Source organism: Corythoichthys intestinalis, chromosome 21 (genome assembly GCF_030265065.1).
Source record: "Corythoichthys intestinalis isolate RoL2023-P3 chromosome 21, ASM3026506v1, whole genome shotgun sequence".
NCBI lineage: Eukaryota > Metazoa > Chordata > Actinopteri > Syngnathiformes > Syngnathidae > Corythoichthys > Corythoichthys intestinalis.
Window position 1 is genome coordinate 23,564,307 of NC_080415.1, and position 26,808 is coordinate 23,591,114.

Below are 26,808 nucleotides of genomic sequence, written 5' to 3' on the forward strand. Positions count from 1 at the left end.
AGAACGAAGGGCGCTAGACGCCATAATTCAAAAGATTTCGTGAAAATGGAAATTTATGAAAATTATGTCTAATTAGCTTATACGTTTCAAATGAAGTGTGATTGGAAAAATACTTAAATGATCTAAAATTCACTTAAATATGGCGGAAAACAGACAAGACTGAAAAAGCAGTTTCTGCTCTTGCACTCTTTAAAAGAAACTGCATTTTAAGCCAAAACAACTGTTGTGTTTGATAGAACAACATGTCTATATGCTGCCATTGCAGATTCATGGCGCATGAAGCCTCCGAACTATTTTTAATTTGTCCGTTTTACCCTGAAAACCCCCGTTTACAGACGTCGCGCAACCGCTTTTGTTTCAACCCAGCCGTAAAACAAAGGTAATTAATTATATTATTGAAAATGTCTGTAATTTTTAGCTTATAATCATTAATTGATGTCTCGTATTTCGTTTAAAAAAAAAAAAAAAACGACAAAAAAATTATTCTCGCAAATTTTAAACTTTTAAACAAATTATGTCACAATGAAAAAAATGGCGTCTGTAAAAAAGTCACTGATATCTACCTCATAACTATCGCTTAATTGTATTTTTTTTTTTTGTTACTGTCGCATTTTCTCCGATATTTTAGAGGATTAATAATCGACCCAAACATAAAAAAAAAAATTGGGAAAAAAAGTTTAAAAGGGTTAATATATGAAAAAGAAACTCGACCACTCCTTGATGTCTGCGATTTCTGCATCGCGACCCCTGTTAAATTACCATGTTTCACCCATAAAATCCCCCCCAAATCCAGCTGTGGCCATTCACAGCTGTGTCTTGACACTCAGTGATACATGCTACATGGAGTTTTTGGATCAAAACAAGGTAAGCACTCGATAATATCTCGTTAAAGTCATGGCGTCTGTAATTCTGCTCTCGAGTGCTCACGCCTCCAGATGGGGTTTTGCTGTTTAAAAAACTTTTTTTTTTTTTTAAATGCCCTCCTCTTCAAAATTTTTATTCCCCCAGAAAATTGAGATTTTAAGCTTTCCAATGATGTATCACACATGCATAATATCGGACAATTTTGAAAGTTGGCTAAACTGGTAGTGACGAGATTTGTCGTTCACTTGAGTAAACGAATCCATTCCGGTTCGTTCAGTAAAAAGATTCGTTCAAACAAATCGTTCAACGAATCGTTCGCCCCCCTCATCTCCCTCCCCGCCCAAACGAATCGTTCGGTTACTGAACGGGAAGTGACGTTGCCGAACGAATCACCAAAGACCGCTTCGCAGTATAACTGAACGGGAAGTGACATTGCTTGGTCCCTCCCTCTCTTCCACATTGACCACTCGTCGTAGTTTCAGAAATGAGTGACAGGCGCTATCATTCTGCTTTCACAGACAGCCTCGTCTCCCTCCTGCTGCTGCAAAAGCGAGGGAGAACTTCCGCGTCGTCTGTCCTAGTTCTATGGGCTCAAAGTCATGGCTCGTGCTTGCATTTCGATTTAGGACACGGTTAAACATTTTCCTTTTGTGAGGGGAGTAGGGGGCGGGGGCGCAAGGTTGATCACACATACAATCACATATACAGCATGTTTGCTGTCACGAAAATAAAAATACATCGAAAGTTTAATTTCTGAATATGGAACGACCAACACATCATATTTACATCTCGCTCTGTTGTATTTTTGTTTTTTAGTATTAAGATGATCGTGTTGAATTTTTGCACTGGTATTAATAAATAATCCGGTCAGCTCCCCTGTCGTCCCCGCATCTCAGATCGTCAAATGCTGACGAGAAATAATTGTTTGCTCTTTACGATGTCGCCTTTCTACTCTCATTAGTCTGTTAAGAAAAATGTAGACATATTACGACATCTCCCGTGTCCGCGTGCTTTGTTTTTGGGCGCTTGAGTAGCACATGATGGACGGATTGACATAATTTGTCAAACCAACCAACACCTGACACGAAAAAAAAAAAAAAACACTCGGAAAAAAATTACATGTATATACAGTTTCATTGCAAATCAGTATTATGGTGATCATATTGTTTTTTTGCACTGGTATTAATAAATAAAATAATCCGGTCAGCTCCCCTGTCGTCCCCGCATCTCAGATCGTCAAATGCTGACGAGAAATAATTGTTAGCGCTTTACGATGTCGCCTTTCTACTCTCATTAGTCTGTTAAGAAAAATGTAGACATATTGCGACATCTCCCGTGTCTGCGTGCGTTGTTTTGGGCGCTTGAGTAGCACATGATGGACGGATTGACATAATTTGTCAAAGCAACCAACACCCGACACGCTGACACGAAAAAAAAATAAAACACTCGGGGAAAAATTGACATGTATATAGTTTCATTGCAAATCAGTATTATGGTGATCATACTAAATATTTTTTTCTGTGCACATATGAGGTAAATATCGCTGCCATGAAGCCTCCATATAGTGACAGTTCTCTGCCCGCTTCACTGCCGTCACGCGACCGCAGCTCAGCTTTTGCTTGCCTCGTAGCTACCCATGTTTTAAATTACTGTAAATTTGATAGTATGTCGTCATAGGCAGTCACGAGTTTGTTGAGAAAAGTACTACTCTAAACAATGCTCGCTAGATTTGTGTGGTGTTTTTGTCTGTTTGAGCAGCATTTGATAGGCTCCACGTTAACAAATATGTGACAAAGTCATTTCCTTTCATTTTCTGATTCGTTCACCGCATAGTCATTACTGGAAAATCAAGTTAGCAGCAAGCTAGGTCAGGAACCGGAGGACCGAGTCACTGAACGGGAAGTGACAAAACTCAGTCTTGCCCCCCTGCCTGCACGCTGGCTGCTTATTGGCCACACGTGGACGTGAGTGACAAACGCCCTGATTCTGTTTCCGCTCCCTCCCCTGCCCGCGATGAGGCTGGCGTCTGATTGGTCGTGTGCGATGTCAGAAGACGCTGCCGCTTGCTCAACGCCCTCCCACGCAGCGAACAAGCACCACCTTCATAGAACGAATCAGTGCAGATGATGATTAGTTCGGTCTCGTTCACCAAAACAATTCGTTCAAAAAGAACGAATCGTTCGCGACCGATACAACACTATAAACTGGGGGTCTCAGAGCGGAACTTCAAGTCACCTGAGTGTTTTCCGCCATATATATTAATAAGAAATGTTATTACAATTGAACCTTTTAAAGTTAATATCCAAATTACACGACATGAAATTACTGCAATTTAGTAATTTAATTAACCACGTTTAAATGTCCGGTAACACAAAATGTAACTCATTGGCTGCCATTGACGTTCAATCCATTTAGACTAGGATAATTCACTGTCAGCACCTCCCGGTCACAATGGATTGGATGATCTGATCTTTGTCAAAATCACACAGATGGAAAAACTGCTTGAACTAAAACCACCCAAACATTTAAATGTTTTCATATTTTAATGGAGATAGCATGAAAACAATGACAGAATGGGACAAAATAAGTAAGTGAACACTCTGCCTAAGGAGACTGAAAGAGCAATTGAAACCAATTTTTACCAAACAATTCCGTCAAAAGTCAGGTGTGTGCCCAATCACTGATGAGTGGTTTAAAGATGCCCTGCCCACTATAAAACAGCAGGTAAGAATTGTCTTGATGAAAAGCATTGCCTGATGTGCATCATGGCTTGGTCAAAAGAGCTGTCTGAAGACCTGCGATCAAGGATTATTGATTTGTATAAAGCTGGGAAAGAATACAAAACCATATCAAAAAGTCAGGATGTTCGTCAATCGACAGTCAGAGAAGTTGTCTACAAATGGAGGTGGTTTGGCACTGTTGCTTCTTTCTCAAGGAGTGGCCATCCACCAAAGATGACGCCAAGAATTCAGCGCAGAATACTCAGACGTAAAAAAAAAAGAACCCTAGAGTGTCTGTTAAAGACAGAAATCACTGGCACAGTCCAATATCTCTGTGTACACATCAACTATATGTAAACCTTGGCCAAGAATGGTGTTCTTAGGATGACTCCACGGTGGAAGGTAAAAAAAAAAAAAAAAAAAAAAAAACACACATTGTTACTGGTTTAATGTTTGCAAAAAGGCACTTGGACACTCCACAGAAGTTTTGGCAAAATATTTTGTGTACTGATGAAACCAAAGTTGAATTGTTTGGGAGTAACACACAAAGTCATGTGTGGAGGTAAAATTGAACAGCTTACCAACATCAACACCTCATCCCCACCGTGAAGTATGGTGGGGCTGTTTGCTGCCTCAGGGCCTGGACAACTTGCAATCATTAATGGAAGAATGAATTCAAAGGTTTATCAGGATGTTTTGCAGGAAAAACCTGAGGCCGTCTGTCACAGTTGAAGCTAAAAAGAGGACGGATGCTGCAACAAGACAATGATCCAAAACACAGAAATAAATCAACTTCAGAATGGTTTCAGAAGGCTACTCCAGAACGTATGTTTTGTTCAAGTCAAAGTCCAGACTTGAACCCCATTGAGATGCTGTGGCATTACCTAAAGACAGCGATTCATGCCAGACATCCCAGGAATCTGACTGAACTACAGCAATTTTGTAGAGAGGAATGGGCCAAGATTAGTACTGATCGATGTGCCAGACTGATCTGCAGCTACAGGATGCATCTGTTTGAAGTTATTGCTGCCAATGGGCGGCCACAAAATATTATTTGTGATAGTTCAATTACTTAATTTTCCCCCGTCTGTCATTGTTTGCATACTATCCTCGTCTAAATATGAAAACCTATAAATGTTTGGGTGGTTTTAGTTCAAGCAGACACTTTTTCCATGTACGTGATTTTGACAAAGATCCGATCACATTTGATGGTAATTTTATGCAGGAATGTGAGAACTTACAAAAGGTTAAGATACTTTTTTTTTATACCAATGTATTTTGTTTTTCCCATCCAAAAACATCCATTTCGGTTGGAATTTGTCATGCTCAGTTGCGCGGGACGTGGGCAGAGGTGGGAAGAGTAGCCAAAATTTTTACTGAAGTAAGATACTGTAAATAAATGAAGCATTATCCGTTCAAGGAACATGAGTGCCCTCTAGTGGAAAAAAATAGTTCCCACTTCGAATAGTGAATAGTTCCTTCATAGTTCCTATTATGATATAAAAAGGATCATATCTGGTAGAGAGGCTAAAATCTGTGCTTTCGAGTCATGTTGAGGGCAGTGCTCTGTATCAAATATTTAATTTTTTACGGTGCTTTAAAGACGCCACGTGAAAAATCCTGTGAGTGACTACAGCACCCCTGGTCATGCTATGACACACAAACACACTTGAAACCTTAGAGATGGCCAATTGCTTTGCTTAGCCAAAACCACCTGAGGATAGATTTTGGCTGGAATATTCATTCAAAAAGAATGCAACGTCTACTTCTCCACAAGGTAGAACAGAAAAACGCACGCCCTCACACATACGCAAGCACACAGAACTGGCATGCCAGTATGTACGAGCATTAGAGTTGCCACCTTTCAAAAATAGAAATAAAGGACGCCCCCCCCCTTACACCCAAAGCCGTACAGGTGGGAAAGAAACGGGACATCCCCGATAGTCCTAAAATGCATAGAAATGTATCTATTTATATATGTTCCTTATTGATTCGCAACATGACTTTTAATTCCCAATGGCGTACCACACGCATGCTATTTTTCGACTGTGACGTCGCATCGTAAAGCGGAAGTAAAGCCGAAGTGGGACATTATAGACCCGCCCTCGCATAGAAACAACATAATTTGTGCTACTTTTCACCGGTAATCTTTCAAAAACGAACATGCCGATCACGCATTGCTTTTTTGGAACTTGTAGAAACGACTCTAGACATTACGAAACATGAAGGGTGTTTTCTTCATATGTTTCCGGAAACCAAAAACTTGGGAGGGAAAACTGTGAAGACCGAATCAACTTGCGCGGACTTTAACACCAGCTCGGTGAATCCATTCACATTTCATATGCAGTAAACATTTTGTTGGGTTGGCATGGTCTTTCACAGGACAAAGAGGTAAGCCATTTATATATATTTAACTTTTTTTTTTAGCGTAACGTTGTGCCGTACTGCTTCTGTCTGACAATGAATGACCTGAAAAGAATTACAATGGTATCTGACTGCCTCTGTTACCGTTTCTGTTATATATATAAAACAACTTTAGTAAGTGGGAAGTGTAAATAAATTATAGAATTAAGATTTGTTATCAATGAAAAAAATTAAAAGTGTTCGTTGGCTGTCACTGAGTAGCATTTGCGATCGCTACACAAAGCTAACTAAATTACCCCCAAGGACGGTCAGAGACATAGGACATCCAGAGGATGTATAAGAAAGACAGGGCTGATGGTAAAGGATAGCTTGTTGAAACAGGAGAATGTCATTGTCAGTCGCGTCGATAAAAAAGCTAAGGCTATGCTTCGGTCGGCTCGATCTTTTTCAGCCTTCGACACTCAAGCCATCTCTTTAACTGAACCTTTTTATGTTCTTCCACATCTTTGCCAGTTAATTTGGCACCAGGCACATTATTTTCGGAGAGAATTGGTAGGTTTAGCTCTGTAAACATCTCCTTCGTACACGATTTCTATTCATTTCCTATTAGGGACGAACGGTGCCTTGTCCCTACTTAGCAACAGTAGCTAATGTCATGAATATTAATGAGTGGAAGTGACGTGTTGCTTGCGGTACGCCATTCGTAATGATTCCTTATTTCAAGGGCTTATATAATGGGCTAAGCTACTATCTGAGCATATATCTTGTCAGTTACATTTATTGACGGATACTGCGTTTCGGGGTCATCAAAATGTTTTGCCCCACTGCCTCAAAAGTCAAACTCCGCCAATGCTGCAGCCACAGCTATACTTTTCGCCAAGATCATCATCCATTCAATATGGTATGCCCGCCGGTGTCATGCCAATGTTGTTACCTCAGTCAAAAATTGTATCCCCTGGGCAGAGCCATATGGAGGTAGATTTGTGTCTTCATTATTCGATCAAAAAAAAAAAAAAAGAAAAAGTGACTTCAATCAAAATATATATTTTCACTTTTAAAAAGTCACTTGATTAAAAAAAAAATGTGTTTGAATGCAAAAATAAATTTGAAACAAAAAAAATGCATTTAAAGACTTTTAATTTAATTTTTTTTAAAAAATGTAAGTCATTTTTTTATGATTGAAGCAACTTTTTTGATTGAAGTAATGTTTTCTGTTTGGGCATAATTTTGGGTAGGGCATTTCTGTCTTTATTATTCAATCAAAAAATAGGTTGCTTCAAACAAACAAACAAACAAAAAACATGTATTTTCAAAAGAAGAATCACTTCAATCAAAAAAAGAAAAATTCAATTATAGAAAAAAAGTTTTTGAATGCGAAAAAAAATATTCGAGACTCAAAAAAATTTGCATTTGGACACTTAATTATTCATTAAAAATGTTTTGTTTGATTTTAGCAATCCTTTTTGTGTTTCGGCCATAATATGGGTAGGACATTTGTGTCTAAATCATTCAATCCCAAAAAAAGTTGCTTCAATCAAAAACAAAACAAAAAAAAGTTGCTTCAATCAAAAAAATATATGGCGGAAAACACTCAGGTGAATTGAAGTTCCGCTCTGAGACCCTCAATTTGGCCAACTTTCAAAATTGTCCAAAATGCATGTGTGATACATCATTGGAAAGCTTAAAATCTCAATTTTCTGGGGGAACAGAAAAGCATTAAAAAAAAAATTAAAAAAAATTAAACAGCAAAACCCTAATTGGAGGCGAGAACACGCGAGAGCAGAATTAAAGACGCCACGATAGTACCTTGTTTCGATCCAAAAACTCCATGTAGCATGTATCACTGAGTGTCAAGACAAAGCTGTGAATGGCCACAGCCGGATTTTTTTTTCATTTTATGGGTGAAACATGGTAATATAACAAGGGTCGCGATGCAGAAATCGCAGACAACAAGGAGTGGTTGAGATTTTCTTTTTCATATAGTTACCCTTTTATGCGTTATTTTTCAATTTGTGTTTTGTTTGGATCGATTATTTATCATCTAACATATGAGGGAAAATGCGACAGTAACAAAAAAAAATACAATTAAGCGACAGTAATGGAGTAGATATCCGTGACTTTTTTACAGACGCCAAATTTTTCATTGTGACGTAATTCGTTTAAAAGTTCAAAATATGCGAGTAAATAAATTTTTTAAGTCGTTTTTTTTTTTTTTTTTTTTTTTTTTTTAAATAAATTTAAACATCAATTAATGATTCTAAGCTTAATATGACAGACATTTTGAATAATAAATATAATTACTTGCCTTCTTTTTATGGCTAGATTGAAACAAAAGCGGTTGCGCGACGTCTGTAAACGGGGGTTTTCAGGGTAAAACCGATCAATTAAAAATAGTTCGGCGGCTTAGTGCACCATGAATCTCCTATGGCAGCATATAGACATATTGTTCTATCAAGCACAACAGTTGCTTTGGCTTAAAATACAGCAGTTTATTTCAAAAAGGGGTGCAAGAGCAGAAGCTGCTTTTTCAGTCTTGTCTGTGTTTTCCGCCATATATATTTTTATATTATATGCAAAACAAATGATCATCTAAGGTGCTAGTCACATGATCTGTTCGAAAAATAATTTGACCCTTTATAAAAAAATTTTTTTTTTGTTCATTTCATTCATTTTTGTTGTTTGTTTTCTTGCTTTACAACTTTTATATATATATATAGGAAAGTCATTTACATGCAATGAATCTTTTCGGACACCAGGGGGGCCTGGCCCCCTTAAACTCCGCTTATGGCTGCAGCACCCCCTTCCCGTGCCACTGTCCATTGCTGTCAATGTTACTAAAACATCATTCACTACTACCAAGTCAATAAATTAATGATGATAATTACGCTTTGAGAACATTTGGCATGTGTGTGACTTATGGTACAGTATATGAGCTGCTGCTGCTGCAGAGGTGGAATTTTCCCAAAATAAGTTTGAGCAAACAGCGGCGACAAGGCGCCCTCACAGCGTGCCGGTATGCATAAACACGCAACACTGTGGCTCAGTGTGCGACACGCATGGACACATTAGACAGTGTTACCCACAACATTCGCAAATTTAGGGTGAATTTGTCCTCTGTTATACCGATGCAGGCAAATCATCTGTTCTGCTACTATTGGATCTCAGCGCCGCATTCGACATGGTTGATCACAACATACTACTCAGCAGATTGGAAGAGTGGGTAGGGCTTACTGACACTGTTCTTCAGCGGTTCGCATCTTATTTACATGATAGGGATTTCTTTGTGTCAATCGGAAACCATCAGTCAGAATGAACCAAATTCACGTGTGGCGTCCCTCAAGGGTCAATTCTTGGACCACTTTTATTTAACATCTATATGCTTCCCCTAGCTCAAATTATAGAACAGTATGACATCTCCTATCCCACCTATGTAGATGACACACAACTCTACATATCTGTGTCCCCACATGATCATAGTCCCTTAGTCCCCCTGAGTAAATGCATTCATCAAATCAATGAATGGATGTGCAAGAATTTTCTCCAGTTAAATGCAGAGAACACAGAAGTGATCATTTTAGGGCCAAAAAAGGAAAGGTCAAAGATAAGCGGGCACCTTAGCACAATGTCACTTACAGCTACAACTCAAGTAAGAAATCTTGGCGTGATTATTGACTCAGACCTAAAATTTGATAGCCGTCTAAAGTCTGTCACTAAATCTGCTTATAACCACCTAAAAATATAGCCAGAATTAAGGGGCTTCTGACTCAACAAGACATGGAAAAACTTAAGAATGCATTCATTTTTAGCAGATTGGACTATCGCAACAGTATATTTACAGGTCTTGATCAAAAAAATCAGTCAGGAAGCTGCAGCTAGTACAGAATGCTACAGCCAGAGTCCTCACAAATACAAAGAACCTGGGCCATATTACACCGTTTTGAAATCGTTACACTGGCTTCCAGTAAGTCAAAGGATCGACTATAAAATACTACAGCTTGTCTACAAAACACTTAATACATACATGCTTGATTTGTTAGATTCCTATGAAACATCTAAACCCTTAATGTCGTCTGGAACTGGTCTCCTGTACAGTACTGTGCAAAAGTTTTAGGCAGGTGTGGAAAAAATGCTGTAAACTAAGAATGCTTTCAAAAATGGAAGTGTTAATAGTTTATTTTCATCAATTAACAAAATGCAGTGAATGAACAGAAGAGAAATCTAAATCAAATCAATATTTGGTGTGACCACCCTTTGCCCTCAAAACAGCATCAATTCTTCTAGGTACACTTGCACACAGTTTTTGAAGGAACTCGGCTGGTAGGTTGTTACAAACATCTTGGAGAACTAACCACAGATCTTCTGTGGATGTAGGCTTCCTCAAATCCTTCTGTCTCTTCATGAAATCCCAGACTCAATGATGTTGAGATCAGGGCTCTGTGGGGGCCATACCATCACTTCCAGGACTACTTGTTCTTCTTTACACTGAAGATAGATCTTAATGACATTGGCTGTATGTTTGGGGTCGTTGTCATGCTGCAAAATAAATTTGGGATTTTTCTTATGTTCACTCACTTTGCATTTTGTAAATTGATAAAAATAAACAATCATTGTTTATATTTTTGAAAGCATTCTTAGTTTACATCATTTTTTCACACCTGCCAAAAACTTTTGCACAGTACTTGTATGTTCCAAGAACAAGAACCAAGCAGGGTGATACAGCATTTAGTTATTATGCTCCTCACCTCTGGAACAAGTTACCTGAAGGTCTGAAATATGCTCAAACTGTTAGCTCCTTTAAATCAGGGCTAAAAACGCTCTTGTTTAGCACAACATATCCATAACTATCTATATATTTCAATCTATTTGCTTTCTATTCCTCTTCTGCTTTATCTCCATTGCTGATTTAAATTATTATTATTAGTATTTTTCATTTGTATTTTTTCTTATTCTATTTGTGATTAAATGCGATTTTAATGTATAATTTTATTTCCTGTTTCAATTGCCGTTGTTTTACGTTCTATTGATTTAATGTGATTTTTATGATCTTCATTTGATGTAAAGCACTTTGAATTGCCTTGTGTTGAATTGTGCTATATAAATAAATTTACTTTGGTTTGCCTATTCGCGACAAAACTTGCCTATTCGCTGTTTTTGTGCTCCAAAGGATGACACAAATTGGCGGCAAAGCATTGTCAAATAGAACTTAGTGCCAAGCACCAATATTTTTTTTTTTGTACTCATAACTCAATTTACTCGTATTTCAAATCAGTATTCCCAATAAGAATGAATTGAAATTATGCTTATCTATCCCATTGGCTTCCACAGGACTGCATTATATACAGAGAAAGTGACACCAAGAAGTTTGAGAACCTCTGATGTAAAGACAGAAAAACTAATAGAAACACATACTGGGATTACTTAACCACATTATGTGGGTGTGTGTTGGCTGCAGGTCTGTTTTGACTCTTAGCAGCAGATTGATGAGAGTCTGCTTGCTTTTGTGCCAACAGGAGACTCCACCACACAACAAACACTTTCACATTTCTTCTTCTGCTTCCCACTAGGGACTGAAAACATTCAAGTTCAAACTGTTTACACACAGACAACAACTCCAAAAATACTAAAGCAACTTTCCTGATTCACGTTGGCAGTTGTAAGATGACGTCATCTTCACGAGGACGTCTCTGGACGGGTTGTGTTTGGTTGGCGGCCGGACTGGCTCCTCTCACCTAGGTGATAAACTGGCAGCTGTTGCACTATGGAAGACAGCAGTTTGTGTGTGCAGTCTGTACTCCTTACCACTGACAGCAGTGTTGCGTATGCGGCATCATAATTCTACCACCTTACAAATAGGTTAAAAGTTTTAAGCAAACGTGATGTGAGCAGTCAGAGAAATTTTCAAGCAGAATTTTGAGATACGAGCACTGATTGGTAGCAGTGAATTCCAGTCATGTCACAAGTTCACAACTAATTATTCCCCCAAAATAAGGCTTGAAGCAATTTATTGACACTCTCAAATGACGTTTTTAACACATTCAAACTCAACACAAAACAATAAATGTCATTAACCAATTAGCTTAACGCGGACAACCAATGTACTGCTCCATACATGGGCTAACAAATAGCATCGGTAATTGAAATCAAATGGCGAAGCAACGCATATAGACATAAAAACACGATACTCACAGCCAAATATTATTGTGGCTAACTGGGGAGCTGTGAGTCTTCATGAATATGTATGTGTAAATTACACCGCCCCCTGGTGGCATAGTTGTACACAACACAAATAGCAGCTCAAAGGCCATTGAATTAAAGTAAAATAATTTAATTCTAGATTTTAACAACATAAATTAGAGTGCTTTTTTTTTTCATTTTCTTTTAATTCATTGGCTGACCTTGACAGTGATAGATGTCCGGTCTATTTTGATTGGGGATGCCTTCGAAATGGATTGGATATCTATCACCATCAATGGCTGCCAATTAGTTAATAAATACAGTGATCCCTCACTACTTCGCGCTTCAAACTTCGCGCCTCAGTCCACCGCAGATTTTTTAAAATAAAAAAACAAAACAAAACAAAACAGATAAGCTGACCCGAGCCAATCGCGTAGTGTCACTTCCCCATCCCTCTCTCGATCTCGCTGCTCGTTCTTGGTCAGTCAGTAAGTGCACTGGAGTTGCTTATTATAGTTAACAATGATTTTCAGATGTTGATGTTGCCAGAGAATCGAGCTTCGAAGCGCTGCATGCGTCAATCATTGTTTAACTTGTTAAACAGTTGCTATGGCAACTCACTGTGTGTAAGTGAGCAACTTTGGATTTTAGTGGACTCACTGAATGAAGCATTTAATAAAGCCAAGCATTTTTCTGCTTTATTCCTGTTTAAAAATAATATGGTGGGACAGTAAAATGTTTAAAATTTATTAGATTTATTACATTTGAAGTGCTTAAAAACAATTATATATATATATACATTATACTTTGGGGGAAAAAATGAAAAAACATCTTATATACAGGGTGATTCAAAAAGTGTGCCAAAACCATTCCGGTATATTAAAAAAATAAATAAATCAATAATTAGCTGGATACAAGAATTGTATATAACTTCAAGTTTTTATTGTATGCTTTACAAGAGCTCAATGTGACCACTACCAGTGGCACGGACAACATCAAGCCAATATGACTTTTAGTTTGTAAAAATTACTTACCTGTTAAAAAGACTTTTAATTCTTATGAAATTATTAATTAATGAATTAATCTTAATTAAATATGTTTAGCTAATTAATTAAATTAATATTTCAGTCTTTCAGTGATTTTAAATTGGATAAATGCGTGATGATTTGGGCTTGATTCTTTTTGAATCACTCTGTATATGTATATATAATCTTTCCAATCCTAAATCGGAATAAATACATTGAACACAAAAATAAAAGAAAAAAAATATTTAAATTTTTTTTTAAAAATTGGGGGGCGGTTTTTCACTTATCGCAGCGGTTTCTGGTCCCCATTAACCGCGAAAAACGAGCGATCACTGTATATTGATAAAGGGAATATATTTGAGACGCCAGTGTTTTGAGTTTCGAGCGAATCATAGTCGTGTCTCAAAGCACCACTGCAGTTTTGGGGGAACGTGGGATTTTTCTAGAGTCAAATATGTGCCTAAATGAGGTCCTTTCAGGTTGGGAAACAGTGCAATTTGCACACCAAGTCAATCCCTCGTCACTCCGTCAATCAGTTCGTGCACGAGCACTTGCACTCGGACACCACGGGGTATTGTACAGGGATCCAGGCGCACTTGAGAGCCGCCTTCCTCTGCACGCACCTCCACCGGAGCAGCGTCAAGTGTTTGGCCTTAGCGGGGGCGCAGCGCATGCCCTCCGGCAAAGAGCACGAGCGCTTATTGGAGCAGCGGCCCGCCTTGACGTAGCGCGGCCAGAAGCGGACGCCCAGGTCGGTCCAGGTGTGGAGCACCGGGCACGCGGCGTACGACCATAGCCACATCTGCAGCCGGCGACGGAGCTTCTTGCTCGGCTTCAGCTTCTTGCCGAGCTGCACCTCGAAGTCCATAGCGCGGATGTCCTTGGGCATCGGGCCGAGCCGCGCGTGCTGGTCCGACTCCGGGTCCCCCGCGGCCTCCGAGTCCGGGTCTTCGTCCTCGTCCAAGTCAGACGGGAGCAGCGGTGACATGAAGTTCACATCAAAGTGTCCGCCCAGAGCAGCCCGCAGCTCCGTCTCGTTCAGGTCCTTCTCGCGGGGGTCCAGCAGAGGGTCCGGGTCCTCCTTGAGCTCCACGACCGGGAGATGGTCGCTGGGCACCGGGCGCAGCAGGAAGTAGTGTTGGCTCGAGGCCTGAGCCAGAAGGAGCGCCAAGAGCAGCAGACAAGAAAGCCGGGGATGCGGATGGGTAGCCATCGCAGAAACTTGGCAGAAAAAGTCAACTTGTTTGGGCCACGCCAAGTCACGTCACAGGCCGCGGCCCGCGTCCACCCTGGTGCCGTTCGTACCGCATGTCGAACGACGAGCTTCGGGTTCGAGTTGTGACTTATCTTCAGATGACTGTCCTCCTCCTCCTCCTCCTCCTCCTCCTCGTGCTTCAATGACGGCTCAGCTTCACGCACCCAAATAGAACTAACTCATCAGTAGTGTACTGTGTGCTGCATAGGCGGTGATGTCATCAGGATGCAGGACCAACCCAGACACATACCCCCACGCACACCCCTACATACGCACAATTCAACACACATGCAAGAAACATCTACATACGTGTAAAAATAAAAAATAAAAGCCAGAACTTAAGCGCACATGAAACACCACATAATACACCACATACACATCAGCACAAGGGCGTAGATTTGCATAGGGACGGTAGGGACATGCAGAGTCGTCGCGTCCCATTAGGCAAACCAGGCAATCGTCTAGGGCCCCCAGCCAGCAGGGGCCCCCAAACGGGCCAACAGATTTAGCGCACACAGCTTTACTGCACTGTCGCAGCAACAAGTGTGACAGTGCCAGTCAAAGCCTTGTGTTTGAGCTCCCTGAAGGGGCCCTTTCACTTGCTCTACCCCCCACCCCCACACGTGACTCAGAGTGAGAGTGAGCGGCGATTTGGCTTTTTTTAAATTGGCGTATATCCAAATGAAGAGAAGTTATCCTTCTGGAAGGAACAAAAGAAAGAATTAAAAAAAACAAGAGGAGAAAAGGAAGCAAGACAGCGGTGAGTGTACTACAGTATGATACTGTAGTTTTATGTCCTAATGTAGTAGAAGCCGGGCACTTTGAGTGTCCTAAAAAGCGCTCTATGAGACCGCGGTGTTATTATACTTTTATTAAATATGCTATTGCTCCAAGTCCAACTGTCCCCCTTACTTGCACACGCTCAAAGGGCCCCATGTTGCTTGTTGCCAGGGGGCTCTGGGGACCCTTGCTACGCCTCTGGGGACATGAGACTACCAATTTTTCAGGATGCTCCAAATGTCCCCACCAAATTATAAGCAACCTTATTGGCATTATATCATGAGTTCAGTTATATAGGGAATTTAGATTGTCTTTCCATATGGCGGAAAACACTCAGGTGACTTGAAGTTCCGGTCCGAGACCCTCATTTTGGCCAACTTTCAAAATTGTCCGAAATGCATGTGTGATACATCATTGGAAAGCTGAAAATCTCAATTTTCTGGGGGAACAAAAATTTTGAACAGGAAGGCCTTTTAAAATTGAAAAAAAAATTTTTTTTTAACACCAAAACCCTAATTGGAGGCGAGAGCAGAATTAAAGACACCGCAATTTTAACAAGATATTATCGTGATATTATCATGTACTTACCTTGTTTCGATCCAAAAACTCCATGTAGCGTGTATCACCGAGTGTCAAGACACAGCTGTGAATGGCCACAGCTGGATTTTTATTTTATGAGTGAAACATGGTAATATAACAAGGGTCGCGATACAGAAATCGCAGACAACAAGGAGTTGAGATTTTCTTTTTCATATAGTTACTAGACTAGTCATTTTCAAAGTATCGGAATCGGCAAAAAAATATCGGCCATGCCTTTTTTTAATATATACAGTATATAATTTTTAATTAAATCGTTTTCTAATTGTATTTAACATTACAGACATAATATGTTACACTCATCCAGAGTCTTTAGGCTTAAGGTAGGGTTATCAAATTTATCCCGATAACGGTGGTAATTATTTTTTTAAAAAATGTATCAGGTTAAAATATTTAACGCAATTAATGCATGCGCTGCACGACCCACTCACGCATTGTCGCGCTCAATCTGTAATGGCGCCGTCTTACCTATATAGAGAGATAAAAGGCAGCGTAAAATGAGTTGATTGAAATTTGGCAGCCTTTGGAGCCTTTTTTAATTGGCTAAAACCTTACAATCCCTCTCCCTACGATTAGAAATATAATGGGAAGCAATGTGGGGAAGCAAGGTAGCAATTGATCTTTTTCTTAACTCCTTATGTTATTTCCCAACGCAGAAAAGATATATCAATTGGTAGCACTACGCACAGTCATGGTTCCACTTCCCATCATGCATTTGGACATGGCTACAGTATCATTTACTGAAAGCTCAACAAATACACTAGATGGTAATATTTAGTCACAATATACAAAGTCACAAGTCTTTCTATCCATGGATCCCTCTCACAGAAAGAATGTTAATAATGTAAATGCCATCTTGAGGATTTATTGTCATAATAAATACAGTACTTATGTACTGTATGTTGAATGTATATATTCTTCCGGGTTTTATTCATTTTTTTCTTAATGTATTGCCAAAATGTATATGATCGGGGAAAATTATCAGGAGTGATTGGAATTGAATCGGGAGCAAAAAAAAAAAAGCAATCGGATCGGGAAATATCGGGATCGGCAGATACTCAAACTAAAATGATCGGGATCGGATTGGGAGCAAAAAAACATGATCGGAACAACCCTAATAGTTACCCTTTTAAACGTTATTTTTCAATTTTTTTTTTTTTGTTTGGATCGATTATTTATCATCTAACATGTTGGGGAAAATGAGACAGTAAAAAAAAAAAAAAAAAAAACAATTAAGCGATAGTTATGAGCTAGATATCCGTGACTTTTTTTACAGACGCCAAATTTTTCTTTGTGACATAGTTCATTTAAAAGTTTAAAATATGCGAGTGAATAATTTTTTAAAGTCATTTTGTTTTGTTAAACTAAAATTTAAACATCAATTAATGATTCTAAGCTAAAAACGACAGACATTTCAAATAATAAATACGATTACTTTCCTTCTTTTTATGGCTAGGTTGAAACAAAAGCGGTTGCGTGACATCTGTAAACGGGGGTTTTCAGGGTATAACAGACAAATTTAAAAAAGTTCGGAGGCTTAGTGTGTCATGAATCTGCTATGGCAGCATATAGACATATTGTTCTATCAAACACAACAGTTCTTTTGGCTTAAAATACAGCAGTTTATTTTAAAGAGGGGTGCAAGAGCAGAAACTGCTTTTTCAGTCTTGTCTGTGTTTTCCGCCATATGTTGGATGGATAGAATTGACCCTACCATTATAGAGTCAATTACTTTCATTATGTTTTGGCTGACATTTACAGTATCCCCTTTTGACTTGCTGAATGTGCCAGTCCAATTTTTCCCTCAAACACACGTTTGATTGGCTGATGACATGACCCCCCCCTACACACACACACACACACACACTCAAAGCCCATACACAAATAGAACATGTCGACAACATGCCGCCTCCTTCAAAGACAAGGGATATTAGAATTTTATTTCGGCCAGCAGCAGCAGCAGCAACCACTGTAAGTAATATAAAAATACGTCAATGTTGTGGAGGAAGGGAACACACCACTAATCATGCTACTAAAATTACGACCTGCATCAGAGTTAGCATAACATTAAACTTTATGAATTTGCTAACCTGCAAAACTCGAGTAGTAGTACTTTCAGCATACCTGTCAAATTGTACAGTTTCGGTAACTTGTACAAGTGAGCACCTATTTTTTAATGTGTACGCTGTATGTTCAAAATCTGTACGTTTTTTGTGCATAATGTTTTGTTTTTCTCCATTTGGATTTTGTCACCGTTTCGGCAACGAGACAATACGTTGGTTGAATGACACGAGAAAAGTCAGAGACACGGAGAGAGAAGAGAATTCTTTGTGACGCTGTAGCAAACGCGATGCGAGGCTAGATGGCTCCAATATTTCCTAACTGTAGCCGACAGCCTACAATCTACGCCTAGATATCACATGCATATGGAACGACATGCTAAATGACAGACTCGGCGGCGTTAGTAAACAGCTGCCATCTTAAAGCAGTAGACTTCTCAGAAAGGCTCTTATGTAGTGAACCTTCCAAGCAAACCTATGTAACTTTTTATCTAAAATACGCCTAAATCGGCAAAATCTTGACTTGAATCTATCTTTAAATGATGAAACAGTTTGAAAAGTTTCACATGTCGAAAGTAGACAGAAGGGAACTCATGCAAAAACGGGAGCAATTTTAACAACTTTAACAGTTGATTCACAGCATTCACAGCAAGTTCTACAGACAATTATAACAAAAGTCACTGTTAAAATTTAGTAATCATGATGTAGTTGAAGATATTGATTGTTCTTTGATTGCACCAGGTTATATGTTACAATATTACCAATAAATTCATATTATTTTAAAAATGGAGTTTTATTTTTGTTTCATATTGCACGCTATATACAACGTTTTAAGATTAGTCAACAATTTGTAAGATTGAATTAATTGCTAGGCGGAATGATCAATGCAAAATAAATAAATAAAATGTTTTAAAAAACTATTAAAGGAACATTCTGAAGTGCAAGTCCCTTTATTAAAAAAAAAAAAAACAGGGAGCTATCCAAGAGTGGATGCACTTCTGGGGGACACTGGAGCACCCCTAGGCTCAAACTAAATTATTGTAATATAAAAGTGGTTTGGGAAAAAAAAAATAATGAAAAAAATCTGAGATATCCAAGGACCGATCTACATCTAAGGCATAGTAGACTACCCCAAGACTCGAACCGAAGTTCTCTCATGAAATTCTGATGTGTGATTTCATTTCACATATTTTTTGTTCATGTTCACATGTTCATGTAAGTGGACACATTCTTAGATAGCTCCCAATTTCTTAAATAAAGGGACTTGCACTCTGAAGCCATGGCATTGCATTACCGTAATGCACATAATGCAAACAATAATCCAAATAAGGGATGGCTAGCTTGACTTCGTAGTTGCTTGTGGAGTTGGCCTGAACAGAGTAGTTTTGCAGATTAGCAAGTTCACAGTTTAATGTTATACTAACTCAGATGCAGGTCAGTAGCAAAATTAGTGGTGTGATTACCCCACTTCCACAACATTGACATCTTTTTAAATTACTTGCAATGGCTGCTGCTGGACAAAAAAAACTTCTAATATCCCTCTTCTTCGAATGGGGTCTAGGAGGCAGTGTGCGTGTGTGAGACAATCAAATGTGCGCTTGAGGGGAAATAATGGACCAGTACATTCAGCAAGTGAAATAGGGCAAATGTAAGTTTGAAAATAATGAAAATAGTTCACTTAATAATGGTAGGGTCAATTCTATCCTGAAAATATATGGGAAGACAATATAAATAACCTGTATAACTGAACTCATATCATGCATACAGTGGGGAGAACAAGTATTTGATACACTGCCAATGGGAAAGCCCATTGGCAGTGTATCAAATACTTGTTCCCCCCATTTGATACACTGCCAATGGGAAAACCCATTGGCAGTGTATCAAATACTTGTTCTCCCCACTGTATAAGGATGCTTAAAAGTTGGTAGGACAATTTGAGCATCCTGAAAAGTTGCTAGTGTTATTTCCCTACCGTCTCTATGCAAACCTACGCCATTGGCAAGGGACGGTAGGGACTATATAACAGCATAACTTGCATGTACCCTTTTTGCTCGAGATGGCGCATTAATAAGACCAAACAGACTGGGTGAACGGGAGTTAGGTTCATATTTGTGAGAAATGTAGCCCTAATTAATTGATATGCTAAATCAGGGGTGGTCATTAGGGCGATCATGATCTACCAGTCGATCGCAATGCTAGTGTGGGTAGCTCGCGGCATCCGAAATTTTGGTTATGTTGTGTCTATGTTGTGTTATGTGAGCGACAAATGAGTTTATGCAGCAACCGTCTCTCTCTAAGCAGCTTCTTGCTCACATTTTTCTGGTTCTATGGTTTCCAGCAGTGTTCACTACATTTCTCACAGTTTAATTAATGTTAACAGTAGAAAACACAAACAGAAGCAGCTTCTACTCCAGTTTTGCAGGTTAGCAAGTTCACACAGTGTAATGTTATGCTAACTCTAATGAAAGTCGGACTTTCAGTACCAAAATTAGTGGTGTGTTATCCTACCGCCACAACATTGGCGTCTTTTTAAATTACTTAAAGTGGCTGCTGCTGGCTGAAAAAAACTTCTAATATCCCTCCTTTTCTAAGGGGGCGGAGGAGGTAGCATATTGTCGACATATTTCTGTCAGGGCTTTGTGAGTGTGCGTGTGTGTGTGTCGGGGATGGGTTAAGTCATTAGCCAATGAAACGTGCGTTGGGGGGTGGACTGGTGCATTCAGCAAGTGAAAAGGGGTAAAATGTAAGTTTGAACATAATGAAAATAATTCACTTAATAATGGTAGGATCAATTCTATCCTTACAATATGTACATACAGCTAAACGAATTTAATGCATATAAGGTTGCTTAAAGGTTGATGGGGACAATTTGAGCATCCTGAAAAGTTGGTAGTGTTATGTCCCTACCGTCCCTATGCAGACGCATGCAGGGGAAAAAAAATGTAAATGAATCCCAATCAGCTTTTAAATAACTTGAAAAGTTGCTCAAATATCCCAATCAAATTTTAAAAGTTGCTAAACCTCGCAACAAAACTGCTAAATTGGCATTTTGTGCCGAGACGCTCGGCGTCGTGGAAGTCGTGCACGTGGGTGCGAAGAGGACGGAATCACACCACTGCCGAGGGTGGGTGAGGGGGGCACGGGGGTGAGCTCCAGGCATTCGGGAGCGAGGGTCCAAGCCACAGGATCATTTAGACGGCAGGACTTGGCTCTTTGGACAAGGAGCCGGTCAGAGTGAGAGTGCACACGACTACATTTGAATGGGTGCATGGTTTAAGAAATTCTGGTTAAATACGAATGATCATTCACAAATTTGAAATGAAAACTATTACACCTTAATCTTCGTATATTTAAAGAAGCAAATCATCACCGTGCCGTTGTGGTTTTAAAAGGTGCAGTCCCTTGAATGTTTTTCAATTGTTTCAAGCGTTCAGTTGTCCCTTATTCATTTGTGGTCACTGAATGTGAATCTTTAAATCCGTGCTAACAAGAGTAGTTGAGATTCTTTTACAGATGTTTCACTTTCAACAAGCATGTGTCTTATCATAGTGTGTCTACACAGACGTGTGACCTTGTCACCGCATGTGTGCAGCTTTGAAGCCTTGTCATCCAAATGTAGCGTCCAAATTGCGTCTGTCGTATCGCCATCAAAGCCACAACAAACATCCTTTTTTTTTTTTTTCTCCCTTGATATCATCACATCACAACCTGCGCTAGTCACGTCCGCCAACTGAGGAAAGGCAGTAAGGATATTGGAAAAGCCGAAAGAAATCAACCAATATGTTACGTACAAAAATGTGGTTCATCCTTGAGTGCAATATCCAAATGTCTGAATACGTTAAATTCATTTATTCAAAAAAAGTATGAAGACATTATAGAAAACAACCTGTCTTGAAATTATTGCGTGAAATTTTTAGAAAGAAATTGTCTACAAAAACATGGCTGAATTGTTTACACGACACGCAAAAATCACATTCACGTGTTCCCCTCCCAATTTCGTTGTCCGCCCTCGAGTCCAAAAGGAAGTTTTCTTATCAGCGCATCGCCTGGCAGCCTCCGACAGCTTCTCACAATCTAGCGGCGCCGCTTGTAAAATGACCGAAACGCCTCCATTTGAAGCGGAATGTTCCGTTACCTCCGCTGAGAAAGTATTGTTTAGTAGAGTCCTAAGGAGAAAACATCACATTTGGGTGCAGAGAGACAACATTGGAGAAGCAAAGTCAGACGCGGACGCTGAAGTGCAGCCGCGTCTCCTTCCTCGGCCGCTTGTGAAATTTTCTGTTGGACGACAACTTTTTGCGGGAGAAAGGATCGCGTTCGCACGAATGCCAGTGGAATATTCTAGACACCCAAAGTCAAACAACACTGGCACCACAGCATTCCAGAAAACAGGCTGTTAACTCATTAAACGCATTGACAGCAATAGATGTCCAATCAAGGGCGTAGGTTTGAATAGGGACGGTAGGGACAAAACACTACCAACTTTTCAGGGTGTCCAAATTGTCCCCACCAACTTTTAAGCAACCTTATTTGCATTATATAATAACTTCAGTTACAGTGGGGCAAATACGTATTTAGTCAACCACCAATTGTGCAAGTTCTCCTACTTGAAAAGATTAGAGAGGACTGTAATTGTCAACATGGGTAAACCTCAACCATGAGAGACAGAATGTGGAAAAAAAAAAAAAACAGAAAATCACATTGTTTGATTTTTAAAGAATTTATTTCAAAATTAGAGTGGAAAATAAGTATTTGGTCACCTACAAACAAGCAAGATTTCTGGCTGTCAAAGAGGTCTAACGTCGTCTAACGAGGTCTAAAGAGGCTCCACTCGTTACCTGTATTAATGGCACCTGTTTTAACTCATTATCGGTATAAAAGACACCTGTCCACAACCTCAGTCAGTCACACTCCAAACTCCACTATGGCCAAGACCAAAGAGCTGTCGAAGGACACCAGAAACAAAATTGTAGACCTGCACCAGGCTGGGAAGACTCTGCAATAGGTAAAACGCTTGGTGTAAAGAAATCAACTGTGGGAGCAATTATTAGAAAATGGAAGACATACAAGACCACTGATATTCTCCCTCGATCTGGGGCTCCATGCAAGATCTCACCCCGTGGCGTCAAAATGACAAAAAGAACAGTGAGCAAAAATCCCAGAACCACACGGGGGGACCTAGTGAATGACCTACAGAGAGCTGGGACCACAGTAACAAAGGCAGTAACACAATGCGCCGCCAGGGACTCAACTCCTGCACTGCCAGACGTGTCCCTCTGCTGAAGAAAGTACACGTCCAGGCCCGTCTGCGGTTCGCTAGAGAGCATTTGGATGATCCAGAAGAGGACTGGGAGAATGTGTTATGGTCAGATGAAACCAAAATAGAACTTTTTGGTAGAAGCACAGGTTCTTGTGTTTGGAGGAGAAAGAATACTGAATTGCATCCGAAGAACACCATACCCACTGTGAAGCATGGGTGTGGAAACTTCATGCTTTGGGGCTGTGTTTCTGCAAAGCGACCAGGACGACTGATCTGTGTAAAGGAAAGAATGAATGGGGCCATGTATCGAGAGATTTTGAGTGAAAATCTCCTTCCATCAGCAAGGGCATTGAAGATGAGACGTGGCTGGGTCTTTCAGCATGACAATGATCCCAAACACACAGCCAGGGCAACAAAGGAGTGGCTTTGTAAGAAGCATTTCAATGTCCTGGAGTGGCCTAGCCGGTCTCCAGATCTCAACCCCATAGAAAATCTGTGGAGGGAGTTGAAAGTCTGTGTTGCCAAACGACAGCCCCAAAACATCACTGCTCTAGAGGAGATCTGCATGGAGGAATGGGCCAAAATACCAGCAACAGTGTGCGAAAAGCTTGTGAAGAGTTACAGAAAACGTTTGGCCCCCGTTATTGCCAACAAAGGGTACATAACAAATAATTGAGATGAACTTTGGGTATTGACCAAATACTTATTTTCCACCATGATTTGCAAATAAATTCTTTAAAAATCAAACAATGTGATTTTCTGTTTTTTTCCCCCACATCTGTCTCTCATGGTTGAGGTTTACCCATGTTGACAATTACAGGCCTCTCGAATATTTTCAAGTGGGAGAACTTGCACAATTAGTGGTTGACTAAATACTTATTTGCCCCACTGTAGGTCATTTAGATTGTCTTCCTAAATGTTGTAAGGATAGAATAGACCGTACCATTAAAAAGTGTATTATTTTCATTATGTTCAGACTTAAATTTCTCCCTTTTCACTTTCACTGAATGTGATGGTCCATTTTTTCCCCTCAAACTCACGTTTGATTGGCTGATGATTTGACCCCTCCCGCCACACAGTCACACACACTGCCGCCACCTACTCTGCCGCCTTCGAAGTGGAGTGTTTTTTTTGGCCAGCAGCAGTTTCTGTAAGTAATGTAAAAAGATGTCAATGTTGGGGAGGTGGGGGAAACACACCACTAATTTTGCTACTGAAAGTGTGCGACACGCAAGGACACTTTGGACACTGTTACCCACAACATTCGCAAATTTAGGGTGAATTTATCCCCTGTTATTCGCTGCAAAACGTGCCTATTCGCTGTTTTTGTGCTCTAAAGGATGACCAAAATTGGCGGCAAAACACTGTCATATGTAACTCTAGTGCACTGACGCCATGTTGTGGCATCTTAGTGCCAAGCACCAAGATTTTATTGATTTTTTTTTTTTTTTTTACTCTTAACTCAATTTACTCGTATTTCAAATCAGTATTCCCGATTAGAATGAATTGAAATTATGCTTGTCTATCCCATTGGCTTCAACGGGACTGCATTATATACACTCAAAGTGACACCAAGAAGTTTGAGAACCTCTGATGAAAAGACAGAAAAACTAATAGTTGAGCGAAACCCGATCTGAAGCTCACTCGTAACTCAAATGTTTTGTCTTGCAGCAAAAACCTTTTAACAGGAAACTCATAAGTCAAAATGAAGCACAATACTCACCAAAAATGCTGCTTAATAAATATGCAAATCTAGTTCGTTTTGCTCATCAAACAGTTTGGTTCCTACTGACCAATCAGAGGACGGCAACATGCCAATTGTCAAAAGCCTACACTCTGGCCCTGTGAGGATGAATTTTTAAAATGTGATTGGTTGGAAAAAACAACCTAGATTTGCATTGCTAACTGACTGGCTGCCATTGACAGCAAAAGATGTCAAACTCCATTTCGGCTACAAGGGCAGGCAGTGTATGTTTCAGTGCAATTGACGGTAATCGATCCATTTGAACTGGGAGGTTTGGAATGATTATGTTTCAGTGAAAGTTTCTGAGGTGATAGCTTATTCATTTATACAGTGAGGAGCAGAAGTATTTGCACCCCTTGTGATTTTGCAAGTTCACCCACTGAGAAAATAGGTAGAGGTCTGAAATTTCAATCATAGATGCATTTCCACTAATAGAGACATAATCTAAAAAGAAATTACAGAAATCATCTAAAAAAAAAAAAAAAAAATCCAGAAATCAAATTGTAGGACTTAAAAAAAAATATATATATATAATTTACTGGGGTTCATAAGTATTTGTACCCCTGAGAATTATCAATAATTATGACACTCAAAGAGTTGTCAGTCTACCTTATAAAAGTCAACCTTTACCCCACCCACCACCTGTTTGAGCTCAATATTGTCACCATTGCACCTCACAGTAAATCATAATCCAACTGATACCATGGGCAAGACCAGAGAGCTTTCGAAAGACACAAGAGAAAATATTGTTGCGCTCCACAAAGCTGGAAAAGGCTATGGTAAAATTGGAAAGCAGTTTGGTGAGAATAAATCAACAGTTGCAGCAATTGCTAGAAAATGGAAAAGGCTAAAGATGACCAATGTTGTTAATGTTACTTTAAAAAAGTAACTAATTACAGTTACAAATTACTTCTCCCAAAAAGTAAGTGCGTTAGTAACTCAGTTACCTGAATGTAAGAGTAATTAGTTACTTGGCAAAGTAACTAGTGATAATTTTTATGTTTTTTTTTTTTTTCTCAAAAAAAAAAAATAAAAAAAATAAATAAATAAAAAAATAGGTCACACAATGTGAAGTTAAAAGGGTTTTGGGGACAATTGGCCCTAGCCCAATTCTTTACCCTCCACTTAACTAGACACAAGGGTATTGCGATAACTAGATAGTAAACTTTGCTATGTGTGGAAGTCATTTAAAGTTGTGAATCAACCGTTAAAATTGTTAAAATTTCTCCCATTATTGCATTAGTTCCCTTCTGTCTACTTTCAAAATGTGTAAGTTATAAAACTGTTTCATCATTTAAAGATAGATTTAAGTCAAGATTTTGCCGATTTAGGAGCATTTTAGGTTAAAAAAAACAAACAAACAAACAAACAAAAAAAAGTACTTAGGTTCGCTAGGAAGGATCTCTGCATCAGAGCCTTCCTGAGAGGTCTACTGCTTTAAGATGGTGGCTGTTTACTAACGCATGTAGTCCTTAAAACATGTTGCCAATGCAGCCGTGTCTGTCATTTGCATCTAGTTCTATAATATGTACCGTATCATGTGGGCATAGTTTGTAGGCTATGGCTACAGTCAGGTATTATTGGAGCCACCTAGCATCGCGTTTGCAACGGCGTCATCCCCACTCCTGCTCTGCTCTCGTCTCCGTGAGTCCGTCTCTCTCAGACTTTTTTTTATTCAACCAACTTAGTAACGCATAGTAATGCACGCCTTTCCCGCCTCAGTAACGGTAACGGCGTTGCCAAGATGAGAAAAGTAATTAATTACTCATTACTGAAAAAAACAACGCCGATAGTAACGCCGTAATATTCTAACGCCGTTATTAACAACACTGAAGATGACTGATAATCACCTCGGACTGGGACTCCATGTGAAATATCTCCTCATGGGGCATCACTCATGATGAGAAAAGTGAGGGCTCTGAAATCAGCCTGGAAAAAAAATCATACAATGTGAGTTCGATTATT

General features: G+C 39.5%; 1 protein-coding gene across 1 annotated transcript; it reads right to left on the reverse strand.

Annotated features, from left to right (window-relative positions):
• Positions 1-11,994: 11,994 nt before the first annotated feature.
• Positions 11,995-14,499, reverse strand: nog3 (noggin 3). Its single transcript, XM_057826464.1, has one exon. The coding sequence runs from the start codon at positions 14,358-14,360 to the stop codon at positions 13,680-13,682; it is 681 nt and encodes a 226-aa protein (XP_057682447.1). The 5' UTR covers positions 14,361-14,499; the 3' UTR covers positions 11,995-13,679.
• Between the last annotated feature and the right edge of the window lie 12,309 nt (positions 14,500-26,808).

Coding starts and splice junctions, on each gene's coding strand:
- nog3 (XM_057826464.1), bottom strand. CDS start 14,360: ATGGCTACCCATCCGCATCCCCGGCTTTCTTGTCTGCTGCTCTTGGCG.